Here is a 27,219-nt window from a genome sequence, read left to right as displayed (position 1 = left end):
ACGAGAGAGTTTCCGGGTGAGAGGTCGAAGGGCGTGGGCCACCCTTATGATACAGAGCATTATCTAGAGTTGGTGAGAGCGGATGGGCTTTGAGGCACAGACCTCAGGTTTGTGGTACTGATTTAGTTTTTGCCAGATTTTTACAATCGAACTTAAATTTTCCTGATTTCTCTCCATATATCAGCAGATACAGGAAGGCCGTCCATCCTGGGTTCTTAGCTCAGTCATCGCTTCCTCAGGAAAGCTTCTTGATTTCTCTTTGATTGGTGAAATCTCACACTATCTGCTCTCACTCCAGCCTTTGCCTCTTTTTTCTGGCATGTGTTGAAACTGTAATTTGATGTTTATTTGAGTGACAATTTGGTTTCCATCTCTCTCTCCCTTGAGAATGTTACCCCACAAGGGCCCTCATTGTATCCCAGCACTAACGTGAGTTAGTGATTTGATCTCCCTGACGCTGCAGCAGCAGAGTCCTTTCACGCACATAGCACCAAGTGCCAGGTGTTGTTCTAAGGGCTTCCTGTTATACTAAGTCATTAAAACCCCTAGGACTGCATGCATATTACAGATGAGGAGGCTTCTTTCCCCAGAGAGGTAAAGTAACTTGCGTGCGGTCACAGGTTAACACACATGTGTGCATACGTGATCCCCCGCTTGTTTATTTTCACCTGTTACAGCTTCACTGTCGCAGTAGTGTGCGTTCACTTCTCGGTGCTCTGGCTGCTGTTCACTGGTCTCTGGGTCTAGGTCAGTGCCGTAGTGCTTTGCCTGCTGTAGGTTTGGAGCGTGGTTTGAAATCGGGGAGCGTGATACCTCCAGGTTTGTTCTCTTTCTCAAGCTTGTGTTGGCTCTTCAGAGTCTTTTACAGGTTCTGTGTGAATTTTGGAATTTTTTGTCAAGTTCTGTGAAAAGTGCCACTGGAATGTGGATAGGGATTGCAATGAATTGATAGATTGCTTTGTATGTTATGGGCATTTTAACAATGTTGTTGTTGTTGTTTAGTCATTCAGTTGTGTCCAACTCTATGGGACCCCCATGGACTGTAGTCCTCCAGGCTCTCTGTCCATGGGGTTTCCCAGGCAGGAATACTGGAGTGGGTTGCCATTTCTTTTTCCAGGGGATATTTCCAACTTAGGGCTTGAACCTGCATCTCCTGCCTTGCAGGTGGGTTCTTTCCTCTGAGCTGCCTGGGAAGCGCTCTAACAGTATTAATTCTGCTGATCCATGAGCAAGGAATGTCTTTCCTCTCGTTTGTGTCTTCTTTAGCTTCTTTCATCAGTGTCTTAAAGCTTCACCTCCTTGGTTAAATTTATTCCTATTTTATTATTTTTGATGAAATTGTTAATGGGGCTTCATTAATTTCTCTGTTTGTTATTGGTGTATAAAAATGCCGCAGATTTCTGTATACGGTAAGTCCCCTACATACAGGCCTTGGAGTTGTGAGCTTTCAAAGATGCAAACGTGTGTTCACGTGTCCAGTCACGCAAGGCCCACGTGTCTGGCATACAGTGTCGCCTGCGTGCATTGTCCACAGACGGCTGTGCTTTTGGGTACCGTACACTACTGTGTAGGGTCCGGTGGTATAGGGTCTTTATTTCAAGACCAGGATATCGTCTGCGATGAGAGGAGAAAAGCTACTACCCAGACATCAGCGGATCGTTTTTTTTTTTTAAGAGAGTAGATACAATTGAATCCAGCAAGGAACTGGAGCCTGTGCCATCCACATCAGGATGAGTGAAACTCCATCCGCCCTCTGTCTCCTCTTGCTGACGATCCTTCCGCCCTACCGTCTCCCACCCACCTCCCTCTCCAGTCATTTTTCTTGCCTGTTCACTCAGGGCCAACCCCCATGTGTCAGTGGTTGTACTCGACTTTTCAAGGCACTGTACTGTAGGATTTCTTTGTTTTTGGTATGTTTTTTCATGTGTTATTTGTGTGAAGGGTATTTATAAGCCTATTGCAGTACAGTGGGCTTCCAGAGCTGATTGTGTTAGTTGAGTGCTTAGGCCAATTTTGTTGGACTTAGGATGCACCCTTAGAACAGAACTCACTCGTACGTGGGGGACTTACTGTGTTGATTCTGTATGCTGAAGCTTTACTGAGCTCATTGTTGCTTCTGACGGGTTCTGAGTGGGCGCCTCAGGGCTTCTGCATGCACTGTCACGCCACATGCAGGCAGTGGAAGCCAGACTTCGTTCTGACTTGATGCCTTTTCTCTCTGTTTCTTGCTTAATTGTTATGGCTGGGACGTCCAATACTGTGTTGAGTAAAGATTGTGGGAGCGGGCACCCTTGTCTTATTCCTGGTCTTAGAGGAAGAGCTTTCAGCTCTTCACCATTGACTATGATGTTAGCTGCAGGCTTGCCATATATGGCCTTTATTATGTTGATGAATGGTCTCTCTGGACCCATTTTACTGAGAGTTTTTTTTTTTTTTTATCATAAATAAATGTTGAACTTTGTTAAGTGCTTCTTGTTGAGATGATCATTTTTTTATTTTTCATTTTGTTAACATGATGTATTGGTCGATTTACAGATGTTGAACCGTCCTTGGCATCCCTAGGTAAATGCCACTTGTCGTGATATGGGGCCTCTCTAATGTCCTGCTGCGTTCGGTTTGCTGTACCTTGTCGAGGGTGTTGCATCTGTCTTAATCAGGATATTGCCGTGGGATTTTCCTTTCTGGTGTGTCCTTGTCTGGCTGTTGTGACGCGTGTCCGTTTCCAAAAGATGAAAGTGAATTACTAGAGTTTGGGATACAGAGTAGTACAAGCCATTATTTTTTTTTACGCATATACTCTGCAGATATAGCACTGCTTCATCAGATGGTCACCGAGGCTCTGTACACAGCCCAGCACACGCCGGCTCTCAGACGAGCCCGGGCCCCCAGGCCGTGCGTCCTGGAAGTACCACGGCTGCCACAGTGGGGTCTGCTCTGCTCTGCTCCTTATTTGGGGGACTGCATCCTCATGGACTTATCCTTTGCTTTCTGCTGTCAGGTGGGCTTTTAAGGTCCTGCATATGCAGTCACCTTTTATTTGGGAAGATCGTTCACTATCAGTAGCTGGCAGCATCTGTCTTGGGCGCTTGCCCTCCTACAAACTGGGACCAAATTTGGGTTGACATTGGACCTTCTCTGTGTTCACTGCTAATATTTGAATTGCACATTCTCTGCTCCACCTTCAGAGGCTCTTTTCCTTACGGCTATACCGTGGCGGAACACAGAGTTACAGCTTGAATGCAGGTCATGTTGGGGCTGGCAGGAGGGCTGACTGAGTAAGGAAGGGTTTCTGTTGACATATAATTTGCGGTGCAGTGAACATGCTCTTCTGTGCCCAGTGAGGTCAGGTCGCCCACCACAAGCAAGGTTTGGGACAGTGCCATCACGACAGGCACTCCCGTGTCCAGAGCCGTCACCTGTCCCCCACGTGCCCTTGGTAACCACACTCCGTCTTCTGTCTCTGCATGTAGCCTATTGCAGAATGCCTTGTGAACGGAAGCCCGCGGTCTGTGCCCTCTGAGTCTGGCTTCTGTCACTTAGCTCAGTGTATTTAAGGTTCATTCACTGTGTTGCACACATCAGAATTAGCTTCTTGTGATTGCTGCCTTGTTTCGCGTTGTGTGCACGTCCACTTATCCATTCACTCGTTCAAAAACAGAAATGGTAAAGTTTTCTTTTTTTTGTTACCTGTAGAATTTTTTTATGCCAGTTCTCGTTCAAATACTGAGATGTTGGTAGGAAAAGTTGACACATTTCAGAATATTCTAGTCCTGATGTCGTCTCCATCTCTGCTAAGCCTTGGCTGATGAGGCGAGGGCCTTATCTTACTGACCCTCGAGTCAGTTTGCGAGCATGGCAACTGCTGCATTTTAAGAGTGGTGGCCAGAATTGAGAATCTCAGAGTTCGTAATCATTTATGCCTCATCATAGGTATATGATAAGCCTATGCCTTAGTTCGTATGCCTTATCATAGGCAAATGACAAGCCTGTGATGATGCAGTCCCCCAAATAAGGAGCAGAGCTGAGCAGACCCCACCTGTTTGTAATGGGAATTACGATGAGGTAAGAAGTAAACGTGAACTGAAATAACCTTCGCTGGTGAAGAATTAATTTTGCAGAAAAGCTTTTAGTCGGGGTTTCCATGATAACATGGACACTGCAGGTGTGTTTAGGCTGGCAACTGAAGACTGAAACGTGGGCATGGGGAGGTTTTCCTCTGGCTCCTGACAGCTTTCAGGGCCTTCCAGAGGCTGTAGCTGTGAGATCAGATGCCGCTGATGAGGTAAGAGCACTTCAGGGTGGAGTTGGCCTTCCAGTCAAGCAGCTTAGTTTCCTGCCTGTTAAGTCTCCTCTTTTCTTTAGTTTTCCACGTGTGCTTCATCCCATAGCTCAGGAGTAGATCACTGAGAGTGGCTCTTACATCATTCTGGTATGGCCGTATTTAAAGTAAACGGACTGCTTTAGAACTGGGACAGAGCAATAAGTGTCTTCAGTGTTTTGAAAATAAGCCGCTGCCGCCTCAGAAACGCCGTCAGAGCTTCTGTTGCTCCTTCTAGAAGACGCAGCCTGTCCAGCACGAAATCGCTGAGTCCGGAGACGTCTGGAGAGGACGAGGATCCGGACGTGGCTTCCAAGCTGGGGATGTGCAACAGAGAGATCGTGCGGAGAGGCGCCCTCATTCTCTTCTGCGACTACGTGGTAAGTGTGCGAATGCCGGCGGTGGCGGGGTCAGGGTTCACGCGGCTGATGCCGCTCCAGACTGACTTCCGCCCTCCCGCCAGTTCCGCCAGTGAAAAACTAAATTTGAATCCTGCTCCTAACTATAATGGGAAGTCAGACTCGGATCTGGTCCCAGGAGTTGAGGTTCGTCTGCAGAAGGCTGGGTCAGCCATCACTTGCTCAGGCCACTTGCAGCGCTGGGTGCCTTTGTCGTCTTCAGTGACAGTACTAATGGGAAGGAACTACAAATCTGAGTGAGGTTCTGACTAAATCTGTTTAAATCTGTGGAAAAGGTTTTCAGAAGTTAATTGCCGCGTTTTAAATAGATTCCTGTTTGAATGACATTCTTTTAAAATATGACTCTTTTAGTATTTTTTTACCATAAAATTACAGTCATCTCTTGTTTAACACAGAAAATTTGCAAAAGCCAAATAAGTAAACAGAAGAAAATTAAACCTTAATGGTAACAACTCAGAGAGGACCCAGCGTTCCACCTCGTTGACGTTTGATCCTTTCTCCGGGTGGACGGGAATACCGCCCGCCTCGGGGCAGACATGACGTGCTCCCCTCCGCCCTCTGCAGAGCTTCTTCCTGCCATGATGGCAGTTTGTTAATGCTTACACATTGCTTTACATTCTTGTTGTTGAAGTAGTTTTTCTATCTTGTTCCACTTTTTAAAGTAATTTGTTATAATTATATAATGATGTTTTCACAGAACAGTAGGAAAAGTATTTATTTTATGTTAATAGTATCAAATTATCCCACATGAAAAGTATTAATCATTAACCCGATGGCAGAAAATGTATCTTGTTTTAACAATTTCTGCCTAGGATCAGGAATTATAATGAAAAGGCAACATACATATTTTAAAATGTGTATTTTTTATCTCCTTATAAATCTTATGTGAAATATCTTCCCTTAAGGTTCATCGGATATGTAGGAATCATTCATATTTTAAATTCAGAAACTATCAAAACTGTGACAGTTAACAGGGAATTCTTTTTTTCCACTGACTTGTCACAAAGTTGGAGCAAGAGTAGTTGGAGAGCTCCCGTCAGGAGGCCGGACCGCGGCCCGGGGCGGGGGATGCAGGTGCGCTCTGGCTGGAGTGCCGCCTGCCCTGGAGTCTCACGCGGCCGCCACTGCCCTGGGCGCCCCACGCCCTCAGCCCTGGGGGCCGAGCTGCTGGGGTGCACGTCCCTGGGGCCTGATGGAATGTCACGGCCACGATGTGTGGTTGTTGGGGCTGGGGTGGCGGGGGTCAGGCTCTGTGAAGTGTGTTTCGACCTCGTCAGTATCGCTGTCCAGACGCTAGGCGTTTTCAGTGAGGGCTGCAGTCTGGAACCGGCTCTCTCCTCCCTGCCTGTCCTGGCCTCTTCTGTGGCGTCGCCGTGTGTGTCCACTGGACGGTGGCCTCTCATTGCTGGCTTTGTCCTCAGTGCCAGAACCTGCATGATTCGGAGCACTTGACATGGCTCATCGTGAACCACATTCAAGACCTGATCAACCTGTCCCACGAGCCTCCGGTGCAGGACTTCATCAGCGCCATCCATCGGAATTCCGCTGCCAGTGGCCTTTTCATCCAGGCAATTCAGTCTCGCTGTGAAAATCTTTCAACTGTAAGTCTCCTGGGTGCCGGCTGATGCGCGTTTTCTCTGCCTGAAGAATGGAGCATTGACATTTTTGGCTTCTCTTGCTGTGGGACGCGGGCCCGGGGCGTGCGGGGTGCAGTGGTTGCAGCCCCCGGGCTCCAGAGCAGAGGCCCCAGAGTTTTGGTGCACAGGCTTTGTTGCTCAACTGCGTGTGGGATCCTCCCGGATCAGGGATCGAACCCATGTCTCCTGCATTGACAGGTGGATTCTTTACCCCTGAGCTACCGGGGAAGCCCCCATTGGTTTTTTAACCTATTCTTTCCACTGGGCAAACCCGCTGCCCTCATCTCTCTCCTCTCTCACTCTGCAGCCCACCATGCTGAAGAGAACGCTCCAGTGCCTGGAAGGGATCCACCTGAGCCAGTCGGGTGCCGTGCTGATGCTGTACGTGGACAAGCTTTTGTGCACGCCGTTCCGTGTGCTGGCTCGCATGGTCGACACCCTTGCTTGTCGCCGGGTGGAAATGCTTTTGGCCGCAAATTTACAGGTACTAGGAGATAACATTGCGCGTTGATTTTTACTGGAAACTTGGCAGGGCAGGGGAAGCTCTGGGCCGGCTCCTCCTCCGCAGGCGTCGTCTTCACGGCCCCGAGCGACGTGTGCAGCACGGCTGCGTCGGTCCTTTTTGTGTGTCCCACTCTTGTGCTTCCTGTGCTTACGGTCCGCCTCTGCTCCCAGGAGCCGGACGCAGCTCTCGTGTTCTGTAGATGAGCGCGGTGCCTCTGACCTCCTGTGCGTCACACACACTGACGTGGTCTTGTCTCCTCTAGAGCAGCACGGCCCAGCTGCCGGCGGAGGAGCTGATCCGGATCCAGGAGCACCTGCAGAGCAGCGGGTTAGCACAGAGGTAACGCATGGCCGGGCTTCTCACTGCAGGTGCGGAGACAAGGGTTCACAAGGGCACAGCCTCACAGGACAAGAGAGGGACGTGCATTCTAGGTGGCAGATGGGCCTCGAGAGAGCCTTCAAAATTACCCGGTCTCTGTGTGCAGAGTGCAGACCCGCTCTGCCGCGTTAGTGCCCGTGGCTGAGAAGGGTGCGCATTGGCATAGCCCTCGCTTACTGTCTGCTCTGAGTGGCAGTACCAGTGATCAGCTCTGTCTTAGGATCGAAACCTGTGATCCGATCAGTGAGTGAGACAGCAGAGCTGAGACACGTTACCCAGAAGTGTGTCTGCAGCTCGTCAGTGTTCTCACTCCATAGCAATCTATCACCTCCTTTTGTCTGCAGAGCCTTAGAGGCCTTTATCTGAAATCCTGATGCCTATGACGTGAGTGTATTTCCATCACTGCAGAATAAAAGGGAGCTTTACCTTCTCTCCTGTGCTGGGTCAGTGTGCTGTGACTGCAGTCTCAGGAGTAGCAGTTGATGGTCTAACTCAGAGGGACAGGACTTCCTGGGCAGTGTGTGGCCTCAGGTGACCTGTCAGCACATGGAGTGGCTGACATTGTAGTCTGCATCAGAACTCTGTTCTCAAAACAAGTGATGGGAGGTCAGACTTTCTTTTTTCGTCCCTAGATGAGGAAGAATAAAAATACCCTGTGCCAGATGAGGTGATTCGTTTATGAAGTGAATGTAGATGGGTATAAACTGTGTATTATGCGGAGACTGAGTGGATCTGTGCCCTGGGGTCTTACCTGGTCCACGTGGGTCCCCGAGCAGCGCCGAGTGGCGCTCACGCTGTGTGTCCCTGTGGCACTGTCCGGTGAGCGAGGCTCCTGGAGAATGCTGACGGGCCGCGTCTCTGGAGGCTGCCCGTCAGCTAGGCCTGACTCTGCACCATGACCTGTGTGAGTGTTGAGGAGGAGCAGCTCTGCACAGTCTCAGGCACGTCTCATCTCGCTGGAAGAGCCCATGTGGCTTCTAACCCGCGTGTGATTGCCTTCCAGACACCAGAGGCTCTACTCCCTGCTGGACAGGCTTCGTCTCGCCACCGCACCGGGGTCGCATGGCCCCACGCCCCCCGTCACGTCCCACCCCCTGGACGGGGATGGGCCCCTGGCACTGGAGGCAGTGAATCCTGACAAAGTAAGTGTCTGCGTGTTGACACCCTGGCCCTTGGGTTGCTGAGGACTGCTGTCCGCCTGGGCCATGGGGTGGCTCAGGTGCCAGGTCCTCCCGGCACCCAGTGCAGCCCCCGAGGGCCCTCAGCCTGCCCTGATTCTTGCCCGCGGTGGGTACAGTTGCATCGGTGACAGGGCCGTGCAATGCAGCCCTGGCTTTTAGCAGGGGCCAAGGGTCGGGTGGTCGATGGAGAATCGGAACACGGTGTCTGTGGCCCACCCACCCGAGTTGTCTCCTCTGCTTAGGCCTGCTGATCTGCGCATATCCACCCTCGACCTGTGGGCCCTGGCACCTTGTCCTGGGTTGGGAACCACTCACCTCAGAGCTGGGGCTCGTTCAGAGCCCTGGCAGAGCCTTGCTGCTGTCCTTTCTGGGAGCGAGTTCAGTTTAAATATGTCGTTGGACCCCAGAATCCAGCATCCCGAGCAGAGACTAGCGAGGCCTGGGCCGCAGTTCTCAGGCGTGACTTGTCCTCACTTCCACGGCGCTGGCCCTGGGGAGAGGGAGCAGAGCAGATGCCCAGAGGCGATGGGCACAGTGCCCAGCAGGGCGGACAGAGGTGGGCCCGCTGCCCTCAGGGCACGGCTGAGGCTCAGGGACAGCGGCGCCTTCAGCAGATGAGGGGAGGCGGTGTGGACAGGTCACAAGTCCGCATCACTGCCCTCATGGCCTCTCCCATAGGAGGGCCCGCGGGGTGGTGACGGCCAGCATCTGGTCTCACTGAGGGTTGGTCGTGGCCCAGGGATGGCCCAGTGTGCTTGGGCCAGGCCATGGGCGTGAGGGTCAGGCAGCGCGGAGACAGGCTGACGGTCAGTTTGCAGCCCCGAGAGCCCGCGCGGCTGCAGCCTGCCGTCTCCTTCCCTTCTGTCCAGGACTGGTACGTGCAGCTGGTGAAGGCCCAGTGCTGGACTCGGTCAGACTCTGCCCTGCTGGAAGGCGCAGAGCTGGTGAGCCGGATCCCCGCGGGCGACCTGGGCGCCTTCATGATGCACTCGGTACGGGGCTAGGGACGCGGGGTCTGCGTCGCTTTCGCCGCTCGCGCGGGCCTGCCCTGCTCCACTGTGGCATGACCTGCTTGCAGTGTGCGCCCCTCACCTTTGTGCCTTAAAGGCAGGGAACCTGATGCAGCGTGTGACCTCAGCCTCCTGTGTTTAGCTCACCCTTTCACGCAGTTAAAGGAAATCAATTATAAGTGTTAGTCGCTCAGTTGTGTCCGACTCTTTGAGACCCCATGGACTGTAGCCCGCCTGGCTCCTCTGTCCATGGAATTCTCCAGGCAAGGATCCTGCAGTGGGCTGCCATTCCCTTCTCCAGGGGATCTTGCCAACCCGGGGATCAAACTTGCATCTCTTGCGTCTCCTGTGTTGGCAGGTGGATTCCTTGCCACTGGCACCCCCTGGGAACCTGAAGGAAGCAGGCTCCCTTGACTTGCAGTGAGATCTGCTTGTCTCGCGCCCCTGACAGGCAGCAGCAGCGTGGTGTTGCGGTGCGTGATGGAGTAGACTCTGTGATGATGTTCTGGAAACTAGGAAGCCCCTCCCTGCACGCAGTGCATGCAGGGAGGCCCCCGCCTCATGAGGCAGCCTGCAGGCTGCTGTGTGGAGCTGGCCACAGCCCTGGCGGGTCCCTTCTCAGACCTCCTGGGACCAGCGGCTGATAAACCTTTAGGTGTCGTGGTGCTGCCTTGAGTAGACCAAGTGGGAGTGACGTAGGCCCAAGGGACAGTCCAGGTGTGACACGGAGAGCCTCGGTGCAACCACGCAGCCGCGTGTTCCCAAGCACTGACCCTCCATCAGTGTGAAAATAAAAGCTCCGTGGAAAAAGAACAGGAGCATCAGTTTGCTAAAATCATTTTAAGAGCCATTCAGTGAAAGCTGATTTGCTGGTAAATGATAAGCTTACTTAATAACCGATTTATTGAATTTTCCAAATTTGCGAATTAGACTTTTACCAGCTTTAAAGAAAGGCTCAGCATTAATGGCTGTACCAGAGGGCTCAGTTTTGGTCACTGGTGATGACACGCTTTTCTGAATGTTAACTAAAGATCTGCTGGAAAGATCCTTAAATGGCTTTCAAAAGCTGGCAGAGCACAATACAAATTGAAGCATTATCGAATGAGTGCTGTTTTTCCAATCAAACTTGCCACATTTCTATGCCTGCTGTGATTTCTTTCACCTGCTTTTGAAACATCACTTGTCTTTTTCAGACACTGGGGACGTTTGGTGTTCCACTGATTTCCTGGGTGGCACATCAGCTTGATTTTATATCTGTATCAGTTAAAATTCCATCATATTAAATTTTTGACTTCAGATAAATATGAAGGCAGAAACATTTCTTTAGAATTAAAGTACCAGGACTTCCCTGGCTGTCCAATGGTTAGGACTCTGCGCTTCCACTTGGGGGCTTGGGTTCCATCCTTGGTTGGGGAGCTGAGATCACACATGCCTTGTGGCTCTGCCAAAATAAATAAAACTTGAAGGAACTAGTAGAGTCCAGAAACATACCTCATTGGTCGGATGTAGGATGGGGGTGGTCGGTTATCTGTGACAGAAGCGGGAGCAGGTACTTGTTTGCGAGTCTCTGACGCCGTGCTTATCTGCCGTCTCCAAATGTCTGTGTTCTGCTCTCTGCTGTGTGTCTCTTGCCTGACTGGACACGTGTCACAGTCGTTGTTCAACCTCTAATGCCCCGATTCAGGAGTTCAACCTGAGCCTGTTGGCGCCGTGCCTGGGCCTGGGCATGCGTGAGATCTCGGGGGGCCAGGAGAGCCCCCTTTTTGAAGCAGCTCGCACGGCAACTCTGGACCGCGTGACTGTTGTGGTCCAGCAGCTTCCCGCCGTCCACCAAGCTTTCCAGCCGTTCCTGCCCACGCAACCCAGCGCCTACTGGAGCAAGCTGGATGACCTCTTTGGTAAGTACACTGAAAGCTCCTCTTACTTTTATAAAATGCTGCAGAGCCGGTGCCAGGCCTTGCGCCGAGTGAAGGCACAGTGAAGGCTGCGGGCCAGCACTCTGTGGCATGTAGAGGCAGCCGGGGGCCCGCCCTGGGCCCTGGCTCCGAGTGTCCTTGCTGTGTGTCCCGCTTTGCCATGCTTTGGCGTGGCCCAGGCTCCGGGCCCCGAGGAGCGCAGTCTCAGCCTCGGGAACACGGGGCCTGGGCTCACGGGACGGCGGGGTGTGTGCAGTGTGTTCCGGGAGCCATGTCTGCAGCCGCTGTCAGCTTTGCAGGGAAGGTCAGGGCTCTGCTGGGGGCTCGTCCACCCACGGGGCCTTCTGTTCCAGGGGATGCTGCACTGTATCGGACTCTGACCACCCTGGCCCGGGCCCTGGCCCAGTACCTGCTGGTGTTCTCCAAGCTGCCCAGCCATTTGCACCTTCCTCCTGAGAAAGAGAGGGACACTGTGAAGTTCATGGTCATGACTCTCGAGGTAAGCCGCAGTGCGGGAACTCGGGCTCAGAGCTGCGGGAAGGCTGAGGCACCGCCCGCAGAGGGAGGAGGCTCCTCTGTCTGAAACCCAGAGCGGGGCCAGCCTGACGCCCGAGGCCTGCCTTCCCCTCAGTGCCCGTGTCCCGCAGCACGCCCACCCCCGCTCCTCTGAGCACGGTCGCTCCTCTTGTGGCTCTGTTGTACAGTTTGCCTCGTGAGGTTGGCAGCATCTGCCCCCATCTCTGCCTCTGGGCTGGGGGGGCGGGCGCTCTGACGAGTCAGACCTGGGACCTGGCCTCCTGCCCGGGGTCTCCCAGGTACAGGGCGGGGAGGCCTTGTTCACTTATTTGTGAGTCTGTTTCCTTGATGCCAAGAAAGTTTTTTGATTTAGTACAAACCATCCATTTAAATTTATTTCCAGGGAGAAAAAGTCGTGAGTATTTTAATTTTAGACACTTAAAAAGTAGCGATCTGAGAAATTTGTTATATTTCAAATTGAGCAATAAGCCTGCTATTTCAGCTGTGGGGAATTGAACGCTCTTGGTGTTAACACTTATAAATACCCCCAACCTGAAACGTGTGCACAGGGTGGGCCACGGTCCTTTCATGCGCCCTCTGGAGGAGCGCCCGGCCTGCACCCTGGGAGGCAGACACCTGAACAGTGCCCACACCCCCGCCGCCGGGCCGCGGGGAGACAGCGGCATGCAGAGGGCACTCACACGTTTGCTCCTGAAGCGATGAGCCCGAGTGCTGTGACCCTGCCCTTCAGGTGCTGGGGCCGCAGGAAGGCTGGCAGACAGGCACCTGGTGATGTTGCAGAGGCCGCTGCCGTCGCCATGGGCAGGGCGGCCCTCCCTGCAGCATCCCATTCAGGGCTCACTGTAGCCCTGTGAGGGCTGCTGGTCTCGTTTCACAGACGAGGGAAGCCGGGCTGAGTGGCTCTACCTGCTGGGAAGCAGCCAGCACAGCCTCACTGTCGGGTTCAGCCTCCATGACTGTGGCCGAGGCCAAGGCCCCGGGCTGTGGGAGTTCTAGGGGAGCGCCTAGCCCACAGCCTGAGTGGTCAGAGCCGGAGGCGCAGAAGCTGAAGACAGGGCAACCAGATGAGGCGGGCGTCCCCCAGTGAGCTAGCAGGTCGGGGTTGGACTGGAGGAGCTGGGAGTGGTGGCCTGAGAGCCGTGGCTCCGGAGGGCAGTCTGGACGTGCCCGACGGCGGGCCCTGGGGCGGGATGGGGCCCGGGGCCTTCCTTCACACGACCCGCCCCACAGGCACTGTCGTGGCACCTGATCCACGCGAGGGTCCCGCTGAGCCTGGACCTGCAGGCGGGCCTGGACTGCTGCTGCCTGGCCCTGCAGCTGCCCGGCCTCTGGAGCCTGCTCGCCGCGCCCGACATGGTGACCCACGCCTGCTCCCTCATCCACTGTGTGCGGTTCATCCTGGAGGCCAGTGAGTCGAGACCGGGGCGCGCGCTGTCCTTTGGCCCTTGAAGCAGTGGTCCGTGCTGCAGGGCTAGGCGCAGATGGTTATTTGCCACCTGCTCTCCAGGTGCTGAGCTGGGAATCGGGAGTGAGGAGGTGGAGGAATTACGGGCCTTGCCTTCATCTCCGGGCTCTTGGAGTCTGCCCTAGAATTTGACTTGAATTTGCTTTTGTGTGGATTTGGAATTTCAGCTTCCATTAAGAACTGCATCTGCTTCCTGGCCCTTTGGTCTCGGGTCCTAGTTGGCGGTTCCCCCTTTAGTTGTGAGTCGTCACAAGACCAATAAGATTACCTTCAAAAATCACTTTTTTTCTGTTACAGTCAAAATGCTTGTTTCTATACTGCATCAATTTTGAAATAAAAGTGTCTTATTCTTTTCAAGGGACAGTGTCCTTAACAAGGGTCATTAGCCAAAATGTTTTTAAAATTGGATTTTATAGTTTACATGTGAGAGGGTGTCTTGATGTTTTGTATTTTTAAATTAAATATAGAGTGGTGTTTTGAAGATTCATTGTTTAAATTGTTTTCATCTGTCCATTTGTAGTAACATGAAAACAAAGATCCAGGGAGTGATTTATCAAAGCCAAGCTTCTTGGGGGCTCCAGGCATGCTGTTAGCAGTAATGGATCATGAGCTGTCTGATAAAAGCCCTCAGGGTCAGAGGTGGCAGAGAGCGGAAGGACTGAGGAATCCAAGTGTAGAAGTTCAGATCCTGGTGCATTTCAGATTAACTAGAGATTGATACTTGAGTCTAGTGGGTCTGAAGTTGTCCCAAGTTGAATCTAGGAAACTTCAAGCTCACTTGACCTAACCTGTCACTTGGGAAGCGTTCATAAGGCTACACGAATGTGAAAATCTGAACAGAAAGGGACGGTCGACATGCTTTGGAATTCTTCTGTTTGTTTCGTTGTGATTTCAGTTGTGGTGCAGCCCGGGGACCAGCTTCTTAGTCCAGAAAGAAGGACGAGCACCACCAAGGCTGCCAGAGAGGACAGCGTGGATTCAGACACACAGAGTAAGTCTTGGGGTCGTTTCTCTTACGTTGAGTCTTCGGGGGCTTGAGAGTCATTCATGGGAGAGTACTCCTACGTGGTCGGTGTGGACGCTTGACCCGTCCTCGGCTGTGTCCTGCTTGTCCTGGAGCTGGGAGATGGCGCCTTTTCCGCCCCGCTGTGGGCATGCTCCGCCGCCTGGCTCTCCGTGACCTCACACCCCGCAGGGGTGTCCCGCTCAGCTGATGGGGCTGCAGGAGGGTGAAGTAAATGAGTCCATGTGAGGCGCCCACGACAAGTCACGTCTCTGGCGCGTGGTGGGCCTGTGCCTCCCACCCTGTGAGGCCGGGCAAGTAGGGGGCGGGGCGGCGGTTCGGGGTGTGCTTCAACAGAAGGGGCCTCTCTTACGGCGGTGTCTGTTCAGACCCTCAGTACATCACTGCAGCCTGTGGCATGGTGGCCGAGATGGTGGAGTGCCTGCCGTCGGTATTGGCCTTGGGCCACAAGAGGAACAGCCATACGCCCGCGTTCCTCACGCCGGTGCTCAGGAACATCGTCATCAGCTTGGCCCGCTTGCCGCTCGTCAACAGCTACACGCGCGTCCCGCCCCTGGTGAGTCAGCCCTCCCCTGGCTCAGGACGCAAACGAGGCAGACTCGGCAGGCCCCCAACTCGGGGTCCCTGAGCAGGAAGCCAAGGCGTGAGCGCGCCAATGCCCGCTGACGGGGGCTGGCGTGCTCCTGTGTGCCGTCAAGACACCCGTCTGGGCTCCTCGGGCGCGCCGTGGCTCGGTCATTAGTAGCAGTGCTCTGAAACGGTGAGGGATCACGTGGCAAAATGAGGCGAAATGAAGCAATTGCCCCCACGGCACCAGGTGCGATTCTAAGGTCCTCAGACCCGTCTCTTTGGTGGGAGAGCAGAAATTGCGCCCCTCACTGCCTCCCTGTCAGCAGTCACCCCGAGGCGGCCCAGGGGTTTGGCCCAGCTGCAGCTCAGCTGCTCTTCCAAAGCTGGCTTCAGAACCAGAACCAGGATCCAGTGGGCACTGTTAAAGGACCTGGTTCTAGATAACCGGTAGGGCCTGGACGAGCAGGATGCGGGGCTGCAGCCGGCCGGGGGAGGCGGGCCGGGGCCTGAGGCGGGTGCTTGTTGCTGCCTGGGGAGGGTGCGTGCCAGCTGGTGGGGCGCAGCCTCTGTGCACACGAGGTTCTGCGGTGGCTGCTCAGAGGAGGCAGGGGGCCCTTGGCCTGAAGAGGATTTTGCTGTGGGAGGGGAAGGAGTCCCACTTAGGGGCTCCTTCTGAGGGAAAGCCCAGCAGCTGCTGTCCCGAGGTCACCATGGAACTGGGAGGAGAGCTGGGGAGCTGGCGCTGCCCTCGGGCCGTCCCTGCAGGTGTCGAGCCGGCTCGCCTTTGGGAGGGAGTGGGGAGCAGATAGAGGAAGGCACAGTCCGGAGGCCCCGGTGTCTGGCCCGCACAGACCACGCCCTGTAGATGAGGCTCCTCGTGCGAGCGCTGCGCCCCACGTGGCTCCTTGAGAGTGTCTGCCAGAGGTGCTGGAGCTGCTGGGCCGGGGGACCGGACTCGGGGACCCAGCGCGAGCTGGGGCCGGCTGGGAGCTGGGCTCCTGCTGCGGGAGCAGCACTGGGCGACGAAGCTGGACTCGGAGAGCTCCCCCGCTCAACCGTGTCTGCAGCCAGGGAGCCGTGGGGAGAGAAGGCGCGTTTCTGGGTGCCCTCCCCGTCTGGCCACCTTGCCTTCACTGTTTCTCTCCCACCCTCTTAGGTGTGGAAACTCGGATGGTCACCCAAACCAGGCGGGGATTTCGGCACAGTGTTCCCTGAGATCCCCGTGGAGTTCCTTCAGGAGAAGGAGGTCTTCAGAGAGTTCATCTACCGCATCAACACGCTGGGTAGGCCAGGGCCCTGCGGGCGCGTCGCCCTGACACGCTTGCCGGGAGCTGGGGCAGCGGTGGGGTCTGCCTTCTTTTATCCAGGGAGGCGTTGAGGCAGGACACAATCGTGTGCGTAAGTTCTATAATATACACAAAGCTGTCACGATGACAAGTGTGTGTGCACGTGTGTGTGTGAGAGCGTTTATTCCCGCATGTTCACGTCAGGTCAGGCGGTGCCCCTGTGATGGGTGGTGCTGAGCCGGGTTTGGCCTGTGTCTCGGCCCCTCGGCTGGAGGGTGCGGGGTTCCCTGCGGGAGCCGCCTGTGACCGCTGCCGCCCCGGTCCCCGTGGGGCAGGCAGCAGACCCCAGGGGGGCAGCACTGGGCTGCGGGGCAGCCGCTTTGACCCCCAGGACTGCTCTTGGACCGTCCGTGGCACGCGGGTGGCAGCTGTTTCACACAACTGCTGCAACCTTAGAAACGGAAGGGCCCGACGCGCGGCGTCTCCGTCAGCAGCAGGGTCCCAGGCTCCCCTCAGGACGCTGCCTTGCTGCCTGCAGCGTAGCGGAAGCTCACCCTCTTCGTCCCCGTGTTGTGGCTGGGGGTAGCCCTGGCGCGTGAGCGCTGTCATCGGCAGAGCCTGCGAGGCTGCGCCCGGCAGGGCAACTCCATGCCAGCCCCAGCCCCACGTCGGCCCCTCCGCCCAGCGCCCCTCCTCTCTCAGCCTGCACGGGGTCTGTGCTGCGGTGACCCTGGGGCGTGGGCCAGCAGACACCTCGCTGCCACCTCTCCTCCCTGAGTCGAGCAGTGAGCCCTCTCCCTGTCCACAGCGAAGCCTGAGCAGCAGTCTGAGGCTGCTGTCTTCGGAACTTCTCCGCCCTCTCCCCGGCGGCCCCTGCCTCCCCCAGCCCACCCGACGCCCGCGCCCTGTGTCTCTGGGCTTCCCCATCTGCGTCGTCAGTCCCCACTCACCTGGAGGTGGCCTGCAGGCCTCCCCGTACGCCGCTGCTGCCCGTGGTCCTTCGTTTCCTCTCTCCTGCCGGGGAGTCAGCACACGTCTCTCTAGGCCTCCTACCTCAGCTCATCTGTGTGTCTGCTCCGTACCTGAATCAGCCGCTTTGTCTGTCCACGTCACGTCACCAGAGAGTTCCTAATGTTTGCGGCTTTGGTTTTCTGTCCTCGGCACCCTGTTCTTGCCCCTTGTAGCCCTGATTCAAGTGGCACGGCCTCCTCCCCTCTAGGGTCACGGCCCTTGGGATAACTGCTCACCCAGGACCACCTTGAGAGCGGCTTGGGACAGTGGTGCCTGAAAATGGCCCCTGAGATGCTCTCCTCACAGACTGGACTTCCCCCACAGATTACACTCTGTCTCGACCTACCATCTTTCTTGACGGAGTCAGGGCAGCCATTGCTCTAAGCTTTTATGCCGCTGCCCTGACGTAGAGTTCACCCGGCAGCCTGTGCATCCGCTCTGGTGTGGTTCCACAGTGGAGGCTGAACACACCCATGTGGTCTGGGGGTGTGACTCTAAGTAAGGCCGTCCCAGCCCCTGCTAAGCTGGGCAGAGGGCACTCTGACCCCATATGAGCGTCCCCCACTCAGACATCCACACAGCAGGGTCCAGAGGGTGCTTCACACCAGGCCACCTGGGCTGAACTCAGCTGTGTTGGTCTGTTCACCGCTGGGCTCGGCCGGAAGTGAGGCTGCACCGCAGCGCCATCCTGAGTCTCTGGGCAGTGGCTTTGTGAGCACCTGGCCAGCGAGAGCCAGAGTACCCACTGCCCTGTCTCGCAGAGAAGGCGGAGCAGCGGGGACCGTCTGTCTAAAGCAACACTCACATTCCAGGGTGGACCAGCCGCACCCAGTTTGAGGAGACATGGGCCACCCTTCTCGGCGTCCTGGTGACTCAGCCGCTCATGATGGAGCAGGAGGAGAGCCCCCCGGAAGTAAGGCTGCGCGCAGGCTCGCACGGAAGCACCCCGTGCGTGGGGGCCGGGGCAGCACGCCCTTCCGCCTGTCTCACCCGGTTGGTAAACGGGTAGCCAGTTACGTCCTGGCTGGTGTTCCAAGGTCTGGGTGCTCTAGAATCGTGGCTGGAAGGCGTTTACCGCAGCGTGCTGCCTCCAGGCCGTAGGACTGTGTCCTTTCTTAAATGTATCTTGTGTTCTGCTTCTCACTGTTCAGGTATGGTGTGTAGCAACATTCCATCAAAGAGGAAAGACGTGTCTTAGAGGCCACACGTGATTACCAGTGTTTATTTCTCTTGTTTTGCAAAAATTTTATGCGGCTTGGAGTGTTAATGCATATTATGGTAGTTTAAAATTAATAGAAGACACGTTCTGGTAAAGGAAAGCCTAAAATATTGAAAGTCCTCAGACACACGTTCTTCAGGTAGAAGGTGTGGTATGAAACAGCAGAAACGGCAGTTCAGAGAGTATATGTGTCAGACATTACCAGGAGTGACTTTCGCTGGAGAGGAGCTAACAGCTTGTCATATGCAGGGCCCTTAAAGCTGGTGAGGAAATTGAGGACAGTTTCTTAAAAAGTAATTCCTATTTGCAGGTTTGTGTCTGGAGGAAAGCTGGCTCTGAAAAGCAGCCACTTGCCCATCAGATTTATCTCAAATCATAGATGCGTGTGGATTCTGGTGAATTCAGGCAGACGCCCCGGGACCCCGGGCAGGAAGGCACGTCCATCTGTCCCGCTCGGGGCCAGACACTCAGTTCCAGGGTCAGAGGGAGCCTCTCTCTGCTGCGTCAGGGCCTCCGTGAACCCTCAGCAGCTGCCTGTGAGCCGGGCCGGCCTTCGGGAGGGATGCTCGGCTCATCGGGCGTCCCCAGCCTTTGGGTTTATCTTCAGGGAAACTCTGAAGCGTCTCCTCCTCCTGCTCGGGGCCCGTGCCCGTGAGGCCACCTGGCCGGGCAGCCATGGGGGAGGTAGCGTGCTGCGGTGTGCGCCTTGGTGACCTGGGGCTCTCCTTCCAGGAGGACGTGGAGAGGACGCAGATCCACGTCCTGGCTGTGCAGGCCATCACCTCCCTGGTGCTGAGCGCGATGACCGTGCCTGTGGCTGGCAACCCGGCCGTGAGCTGCCTGGAGCAGCAGCCCCGGAACAAGCCCCTGAAGGCCCTTGACACCAGGTGGGCCCGAGAACCGTGTCCCCAGAGCATGGCCGCATGGGAGCAGGGAGGCCCCGGGGCGCCCTTTCCTTTGCTGCCAGGGTGGTTTGGTGGCTGAGTCTGATGACCTGGCCTCCGGTGTCGGGGGCCGGCTCCGGCGGAGCTAAGGGGGCGCCTGTGCAGGGCCCGGGGGCCTTGGCTCTTCCGTGTTTCCTGGAGGTGAAGCTGGGAGCCAGGGGGTTCACTGTGAAGATTCCGGAGGAGCCGGATGGCAGTAACCTTTGCTCTGAACTTAGGTTTGGGAGGAAGCTGAGCATCATCAGAGGGATTGTCGAGCAGGAGATCCAGGCAATGGTTTCCAGGAGAGAAAACGCCGCCACTCACCACCTGTACCAGGCGTGGGACCCCGTCCCGTCTCTGGCCCCGGCCACCACAGGTTCCAGGGGCTCATGGGGAGGGTGGGTCGCTTGAGAGTGTCAGCCTGCTCCCTATGCCCATGAGCACAGCTGGACTGTCCCAGCGCCAGGGTGGGGGCTCGGGAGGCCCCACCCTCCAGAAAGTCGTCAGGGCTGCCGGCTGGGTGGGCACCTTGTCAGCGACCACTGACACTCCAGCTTCTGCAGCTCAGCCCACAGCCAGTTCCCGTTCAGTCTGGTTTGTTATGGAGAAAAAGTGATAGTTTCATATCACCCTGCTGGCCCTGCCAGCTTCATATGCTGCGTGGGGACGGGGTTCCCCACTCTGCAGGAGACACTCAGGGCTGTACAGGGATGGGGCTCCCCACTGGGGGGACTCTCAGGGCTGCGCAGGGATGGGGCTCCCCACTGGGGGGACTCTCAGGGCTGTGCGGGGACGGGACTCCCCACTGCGGGACACTCAGGGCTGTGTGGGGACGGGACTCCCCACTGGGGGACTCTCAGGGCTGTGCGGGGACGAGGCTCCCCACTGGGGGACACTCAGGGCTGTGTGGGGATGGGACTACCCACTGGGGGGCGGCTGTGTAGGGACGGGACTCCCCACTGGGGGACACTCAGGGCTGTGTGGGGACGGGACTCCCCACTGGGGCACTCTCAGGGCTGTGTGGGGATGAGCCTCCCCACTGGGGGGACACTCAGGGCTGTGCAGGGACGGGGTTCTCCACTGGGGGGCACTCAGGGCTGTGTAGGGATGGGACTCCCCACTCTGCCGGAGACACTCAGGGCTGTGCAGGGACGGGATTCCCCACTAGGGGGACACTCATGCGTCCTTGCCCCACAGGTGCTCTCATCAGCCATGACAAGCTGCTGCTGCAGCTCAACCCCGAGCGTGAGCTGGGGGACATGAGCTACAAGCTTGGCCAGGTCAGTGCCCGGAGGGTGGCCAGCAGGACTGGTTCCTCCCCAACACCCCCCCTCTCCAGAGCTAGCTGACTGTCCTCTGCATGTGTAGGGGGCTTTGTTACGTCATTCAGAAACACGGGCCCACACGTGTTGTCTGGTGAGAGGACCGGTTTTGAATAGAGATCCCACCTTGTCGTTCCATTTTGTGTCAAGACCTCACCCTGACGTCTGTCAGTAGCCAAGTTTCCTTTCTTCTTTTTCAACATTCCCTTTCTTAGCGCCTCTTCACCTCAGCTGCTCCCGGGGCTCATTCTTAAGCCCCGAACCCCTGGGGGTCTGACCAGCCCTGACTGGGGATGGGGGTTGGTGCTCGCTTCAGGGACCCCAGGCGGGCCCGGCGCCTGAGCACCGCCCCCGTCCCGTGTCCCCTGAAGGTGTCCATCCACTCGGTGTGGCTGGGGAACAGCATCACGCCCTTGCGAGAGGAGGAGTGGGACGAGGAGGAGGAGGAGACCGAGGCCCCGGCACCGTCGTCCCCGCCCACATCTCCGATCAACTCCAGGTTCCCTCCGCCTTCTGTCCAAGCGAGCGGGAGCTCCGTCCAGTCCCTTGTTTGGGGGCCTCTTGATGAACCTCTCATCTCTTTTGGGGGAAATTGCAGGAAACACCGGGCTGGAGTCGACATCCACTCCTGTTCGCAGTTTTTGCTTGAGTTGTACAGTCGCTGGATCCTGCCGTCGAGTTCCACCAGGAGGACCCCCGTCACCCTGATCAGCGAGGTAGTGCGCTCGGTGAGTGGCGTGCCCGCCCCTGTGGTACCCGGGGCCCGTGCGGAGACACCGGGAGGTTGTGGTGCTTCTCAGGCCAGGGGAGGGCCGCCTCCACGCACAGTGCCGGGCAGGCACGCCCCAGCCCAGTGGCCGCATCGTGGAGTCGGCACGGGACCGCCTGTCCTCGCAGCGCTGTCTCCTCAGGCCTGTGACAGACATACCCCCCCAGCAGCCAAGCACCTATCTGGGCGGTTGTTGTCCGGGGGTTGGCCTCAGAGTCCTTCATGTCCAGGAGCCCCAAGGGGCCGCCAGGGAGTGTAGCTTCCTATGAGCAGCACCCGTCAGTCCTCGCAGCGTTGAAGTCACACCTGAGAGCTTTGAAAAGTCACTCACTCGGTGCCGGCTTGTCACCTGGGTTTCGTCCGGAAGGAGGGCTGCCCGGGACTGGATCCATCGCGTTAGCTATTTCTGTTCTTTTGACCTAAAGGTGTCTCCTTTCGGGAGTGACTTGTTTTTTTTAAACCTGTTTTTCTCAGTATTCCTTTAAAGGTTTCTACAGATTGTCTGATATTTGGTCAAGTCGATATTTTTAAAAACTTCACTTTTAATTTGTAATGTAAGTTGCAAATTGATTTTTATTAAAGAGGTCAACAAACTACAAGTACTGCTAAAGATCTTAAAAAAAACAAGTTGCTAGAAATTCTTGGTGGTCCAGTGGTTAGGACTCAGCACTGCTGTGGGCCCAGATTTGATTCCACAAACCACATGGCATGACCAAAAAAAAAAAAAAAATTGTCTATTTAAAAATGATAACTTAAAAGTTGTTAGTTGCTTTGCATCCCGCATCTGGCTCATCAGCAGTCCCTGGGTTCTCACAGCTCCTGTGTATTCAGTCTGTTAACATCAGGTGACTTCTGGGAAACAGCGCTGTGCCTGTGTGCGGGAGGGCACAGGAGAGAGGGGCAGGTCGGGTCAGCGTTGCTACAAAAGTGTTTGACCTTGTGACCTCGAGAGGCCTGCGTGCCTCCACGGGTGGCCTGAAGTCCTGCCGGCTAAGTTGTTCAGCTGCCAGGGTCCCTGAAGACCAGCCAGCCCCCGCCTCCAACACACTCCCGGTGCTCGGGGGGCTTCCACCTGATCAGAGCCCATCTTCAGATGTCACGCGAGAAACTGGAGACTCTGGGGAGACAGAAGGAATCGGTGCCAAAGCATTGACTTCTGAGCCAGGCGCCTGCTTCTCCTTCGCGGCTTTGAGACCTGGGCTGGCAGTGGCCGCAGTGTGTGAGCCCGGCTCCAGGGAGGCCGCGGGCACCCTTCTCTCCTGGGCCCAGGCTCTGGTGCAGGTTCGGCTCAGGGTGTGGAGCCCAGAGTGACCCGCCCCCTCCCACCACGTGTCTGTCTCCAGCTCCTCGTGGTCTCGGACTTGTTCACTGAGCGCAGCCAGTTTGAGACGATGTACCTGACGCTGACGGAGCTGCGGAAGGTACACCCCTCGGAAGACGAGATTCTCCTGCAGTACCTGGTGCCCGCCACCTGCAAAGCAGCCGCTGTCCTCGGGATGGTGAGCGGAGGGCGTGCGGGGCCTCAGCCGTGGGAGGAGGGGCCCCACGTCACTGCAGAGCGTGGGGTGCCAGCCGGGCCTCTAGTGGGGCTCCCGTGGCCCTGGGTCCTGAGGTGGTGCGGTGCCTCCTCCAGGGGCTCGGCTGTGCCCTAGGGGGCACGAGGCCAGGTCCTCCCCCTTGAGAACGCATCCGCCCCCTGCAGTGCCCTGCAGCACCGTCCAAGGGGCGGGATGATGAGTCCCCTGGCTTCTGCTGTTCGAAGCCCAAGTGGGGCCCCCTGGGTTGCTGCGGGAGCTGGAGGCAGCTAGACTGGAGGCCTGAGGGGTCCTTTTGTCTCAGCGGGGAGTTTCGCTGCTGGCTCGTTCTCACGGTAATTGTGCTCAGGCCTGAATCCCCAAGGCTAAGCTGTGTTGTCTATAAATGGAATGAGTAACGCTTTCAAGAAGAGGCTTAGACGGGTCGGCCTGGGGTGAACCCCCGCTGGTGGGGGCAGCACTGCTCCCCCAGGACAGGGACACGCTGCTGGGACGGGACCCTGTCCTCTGTGGCTGTACCCACGCAGCCCGGCCGCGGAGTTCTCAAGCTCTGCTTTTCTCCAGACTTCCCCAGGTTATGAAAGCTGCCCCCGCGGGCTCTGCTGGTGGTTGGCGGTCTTCGGTGTGGGTGGGAGGAAGGGAGTCCTCTGCAGTGTCAGCTTCGCGGGGACCACAGGGCAGAGTGCCCGGGGGCTGAGGGGTAGTCAGACAGCCTCTGAGGCTTTTGCAGAGTGAGACAAGGCCCTCAGCCAGCAGTGGTTGCTTGTCCCTGGGTGGGGTGATCTGTCCCCAGGGAAGTCCGTCACAGACTCAGGGCTGGGGTTCTTCCCAGGGCCGGCCTCGTGGGTCCCTGTGTCACTCACACACTGAACTCCAGCCCCAGGAGAAGGGTGTGAGCACAGATGTGACATGGAGGCTCAGGGAGCCCCGACTCATAGGGGTGCTGGGGGCCCCCGCGACACCCCAGCCCTGCACGCAGGCCCCTGTGGCACGAGGCCAGCCTCCCGGGCCTCCCCTGGGGTATGGGCCCTGCCCAGCCCGCTGTGTGCTTGTGCCCAGGACAAGGCCGTGGCGGAACCGGTCAGCCGGCTGCTGGAGAGCGCACTCCGGAGCAGCCACCTGCCCAGCACGATGGGTGCCCTGCACGGCGTCCTGTACGTGCTGGAGTGCGACCTCCTGGATGACACCGCCAAGCAGCTCGTCCCTGTCGTCACCGACTACCTCCTCTCCAACCTCCAGGGCAGAGCCCAGTGAGTGGGCGTGGCCGGCCTCCCACCGCGGTCTCCCGGGTTCGTCCGATGGGGTGGGGGGTGGGGGTGCCTGTGAGAAGTGCGCGTACAGCAGACCCTGGCTGAGGCGCCAGCAGGGGCCCACGTGGGTGCCCTCCTCACAGGGACGCTGGCTGAGTCCCTGAGACAGGAGGCCAGCGCGCAGTGCTGGCAGACAGCGCAGCGGGCGTGTCGCTCACCTGGCCGCGTCTCGGTTTCAGCTGCGTGAGCGTGCACAGCCAGCAGCACGTGCTGGTGATGTGCGCCACGGCCTTCTACCTGATCGAGAACTACCCGCTGGACGTGGGCCCGGACTTCTCGGCCTCCGTCATACAGGTGAGCCAGGCTGGCCCGGGCTGTGCTCTGCTCTGCGACTGGGGGCTGGGCCGGCAGAGTCTCCCACCAGGGAGGAGGCTGGGCGGCCCTTTGACCCGGAAGCCTTCCCCCCGTGCAGATGTGTGGAGTGATGCTGTCTGGAAGCGAAGAGGCCACCCCGTCCGTCGTCTACCACTGCGTTCTGCGGGGCCTGGAGCGCCTCCTTCTCTCCGAGCAGCTCTCCCGGCTAGACACAGAGTCCCTGGTCAAGCTGAGCGTGGACCGGGTGAATGTGCACAGCCCGCACCGCGCCATGGCGGCCCTGGGCCTCATGCTCACCTGCATGTACACAGGTGAGCCCGGCACGCGGGTGCCGCTGGGCTCCAGACGCAGGGCTTCTGCGGGGGCCTCCAGTTCTCTGGGCCACCAAGCTGCGTGGGGTCAGAGCCCCGTCTGGGAGCGGCTCTCAGTCTGACCCCTGTGCCCTGTGTCTCGGCTGGGCCCTGGGGGCCGGGCCCCCGCCCCCCGGTATCAGACCATCAGGAGGAGTTCGTAAACTCCTGTGTGAGCTCCAGGCCCGCTTCCCAGAACCATCCAGTTTTACAAACCAGCGGCACAAAACGGCTCTGTTCCAGGAAAGGAGAAAGTCAGTCCAGGCCGAGCCTCCGAGCCCAGCACTGCCGCCCCCGACAGCGAGTCCGTGATCGTGGCCATGGAGCGGGTGTCTGTCCTCTTTGACAGGTGAGCACAAGCCCGCCTGCCCGCAGCTGGGGGCGGCCTGCTCCCGCCTGAGCCCCGGGCTCTGTGCCGCGGGCCGTCCTGGCACCCAGCGCCCGGGTTTGGGCTCAGGTGGCTCAGGGCTGTCCCAAGTGCTGCCCAGGTCCTGGTGGCGAGGGGCAGTGTGGCGGTGTCGGGGGCCTTTGAGGAGACGGCCTAGAGCCTGCTTGGAGACCGAAGCGACTGTCTGAGCTGCCACCTGTAGAGAAGGGCCTAGGGGCTGCGCTAGCAGCGGCTCGGGAGGAGGCCGCCCTCGTGAAAAGGAGGCTGCTCTCGTGGCCCTTGGACAGCCTTACGAGCAGGCAGCATCCTTGAGAGCCTGTGATGACGGCCTGCCTCCACATGTGTGCCCTGGGGTCCAGGACGGCTTGGGGGCCTCGTCCGGCTCTGCCCCGGGCCTCTCAGGCCATGTTTGTGGCCTCAGGGAAGCTGGCTCTGCTCTGCGCCCCTCAGCTCTGGTCAGCTCTGGTCAGCAGGTGACCATCCGGGTGCTCACGGGAGCACTCTCCACAGAACCTTCTCCAGGCGCGCTCTGGCCGGATGAGGTGCTCTGGAGAGTGGACTGAGCATGCTGCGCCCTCGTTGCCCATTTCAGCGCACGTCCTCAGTCCCGCGCTCACACTCACCAAGCCCGGGGGCATGCAGGGCGCCCACACTTAGCCCCACCCGCGGGGGCTCATGTGCCAGGCGTGCTGCGAGATGAGCACGTCCGCCCATGCAGGGCCAGCATTCAGCCTGGCCGCGCTCGCACGTGTGGGGGACGCTGGGTCGACAGCGCTGACTCTCCCTTGCGGGTCTCACGCCTGCGGGTCACGGCTGGCATTTGCAGGCAGGTGGAGTGGGCACACCGGGCTGGTTTCCAGGTCCCTTCCGGTGCTTCTCAGTCACAGGCGCCTGTTTGATTGGTTCTGGGGGCCACCCCCACGGGCTCCAGGGTGTGACGCGCTGGCCCCTCGTGTGTGCTGGTGCAGAGGACCCACTTCCGCACCCCCGAGGCCTGTGTGTGCTCAGCTTCCTGCAGGTGGGGCTTGCACGCGGAACACATGGACATGGAGGGCCAGCGGAGGTGTGCCGATGGCCAGTAGCCTGAGTAGCCTGCTGGCTGCCCCTTGGCCCTGGGAGGGCCTTGTGCCAGGGACCAGCCACGGGTCTGCTGAGGGCAGGCAGCCAAGAGCACTGGGGCAGGGAAGAGGGCCTGCCACGAAGAGGGCCTGGCAGGGCACTGATGGGTTCCAGGGGCACAGGCGCGCTTGAGGGCCTCAGGAGGACGCGGGTCTGTCACAAGGGGCTGTGGCATGCCGTGATGTCACCGCCCTAGCCATCTTTGCTGCTACTTCAGCATGCCAGCCGGATCAGGAGCCCCCGGGCTGGGGAGTGTGGGCGAGACGGGCTCTGATCCAGGCTCCCCCCCACCACAGGATCCGGAAGGGGTTCCCCTGCGAAGCCCGCGTGGTGGCACGCGTCCTGCCCCAGTTCCTGGACGACTTCTTCCCGCCCCAGGACGTCATGAACAAGGTCATCGGCGAGTTCCTGTCCAGCCAGCAGCCATACCCGCAGTTCATGGCCACCGTCGTGTACCAGGTGAGGGGCCGGGGCAGGGCTCCCAAACCAGGCGCCGGGCCCCCAGCTCCCCCCGGCCGGCGCTGATGGGGTGGCCTCTCACAGGTGTTCCAGACGCTGCACGGCGCGGGGCAGTCGCCCATGGTGCGGGACTGGGTCATGCTGTCCCTCTCCAACTTCACGCAGCGGAGCCCAGTCGCCATGGCCATGTGGAGTCTCTCCTGCTTCTTCGTCAGCGCGTCCACCAGCCCGTGGGTCTCAGCGATGTATC

At 57.7% G+C, this 27,219-nt stretch overlaps 1 protein-coding gene across 2 annotated transcripts in view; it reads left to right on the top strand.

Annotated features, from left to right (window-relative positions):
* HTT (huntingtin) overlaps window positions 1-27,219 on the top strand; it is a 125,511-nt gene that overhangs the window by 96,794 nt on the left and 1,498 nt on the right. For both annotated transcript variants that reach the window (XM_061420970.1, XM_061420969.1), the window contains 25 exons: window positions 4,557-4,698; window positions 6,159-6,338; window positions 6,682-6,858; window positions 7,142-7,218; window positions 8,261-8,399; window positions 9,308-9,430; window positions 11,133-11,346; window positions 11,718-11,863; window positions 13,132-13,309; window positions 14,262-14,357; window positions 14,759-14,946; window positions 16,117-16,243; window positions 18,070-18,170; window positions 19,209-19,363; window positions 19,639-19,778; window positions 20,600-20,682; window positions 21,096-21,223; window positions 21,323-21,452; window positions 22,837-22,992; window positions 24,088-24,278; window positions 24,518-24,632; window positions 24,751-24,964; window positions 25,247-25,352; window positions 26,807-26,969; window positions 27,054-27,214. In XM_061420970.1, the coding sequence (XP_061276954.1) occupies window positions 4,557-4,698; window positions 6,159-6,338; window positions 6,682-6,858; window positions 7,142-7,218; window positions 8,261-8,399; window positions 9,308-9,430; window positions 11,133-11,346; window positions 11,718-11,863; window positions 13,132-13,309; window positions 14,262-14,357; window positions 14,759-14,946; window positions 16,117-16,243; window positions 18,070-18,170; window positions 19,209-19,363; window positions 19,639-19,778; window positions 20,600-20,682; window positions 21,096-21,223; window positions 21,323-21,452; window positions 22,837-22,992; window positions 24,088-24,278; window positions 24,518-24,632; window positions 24,751-24,964; window positions 25,247-25,352; window positions 26,807-26,969; window positions 27,054-27,214 (3,630 nt within the window). The remainder of the gene's footprint in view (window positions 1-4,556; window positions 4,699-6,158; window positions 6,339-6,681; window positions 6,859-7,141; window positions 7,219-8,260; window positions 8,400-9,307; window positions 9,431-11,132; window positions 11,347-11,717; window positions 11,864-13,131; window positions 13,310-14,261; window positions 14,358-14,758; window positions 14,947-16,116; window positions 16,244-18,069; window positions 18,171-19,208; window positions 19,364-19,638; window positions 19,779-20,599; window positions 20,683-21,095; window positions 21,224-21,322; window positions 21,453-22,836; window positions 22,993-24,087; window positions 24,279-24,517; window positions 24,633-24,750; window positions 24,965-25,246; window positions 25,353-26,806; window positions 26,970-27,053; window positions 27,215-27,219) is intronic.

This window comes from Bos javanicus, chromosome 6 (assembly GCF_032452875.1).
Source record: "Bos javanicus breed banteng chromosome 6, ARS-OSU_banteng_1.0, whole genome shotgun sequence".
Lineage (NCBI taxonomy): Eukaryota > Metazoa > Chordata > Mammalia > Artiodactyla > Bovidae > Bos > Bos javanicus.
Note: the sequence above shows the minus strand (reverse complement) of the source record. Positions and strands in the feature narration are given on the sequence as shown.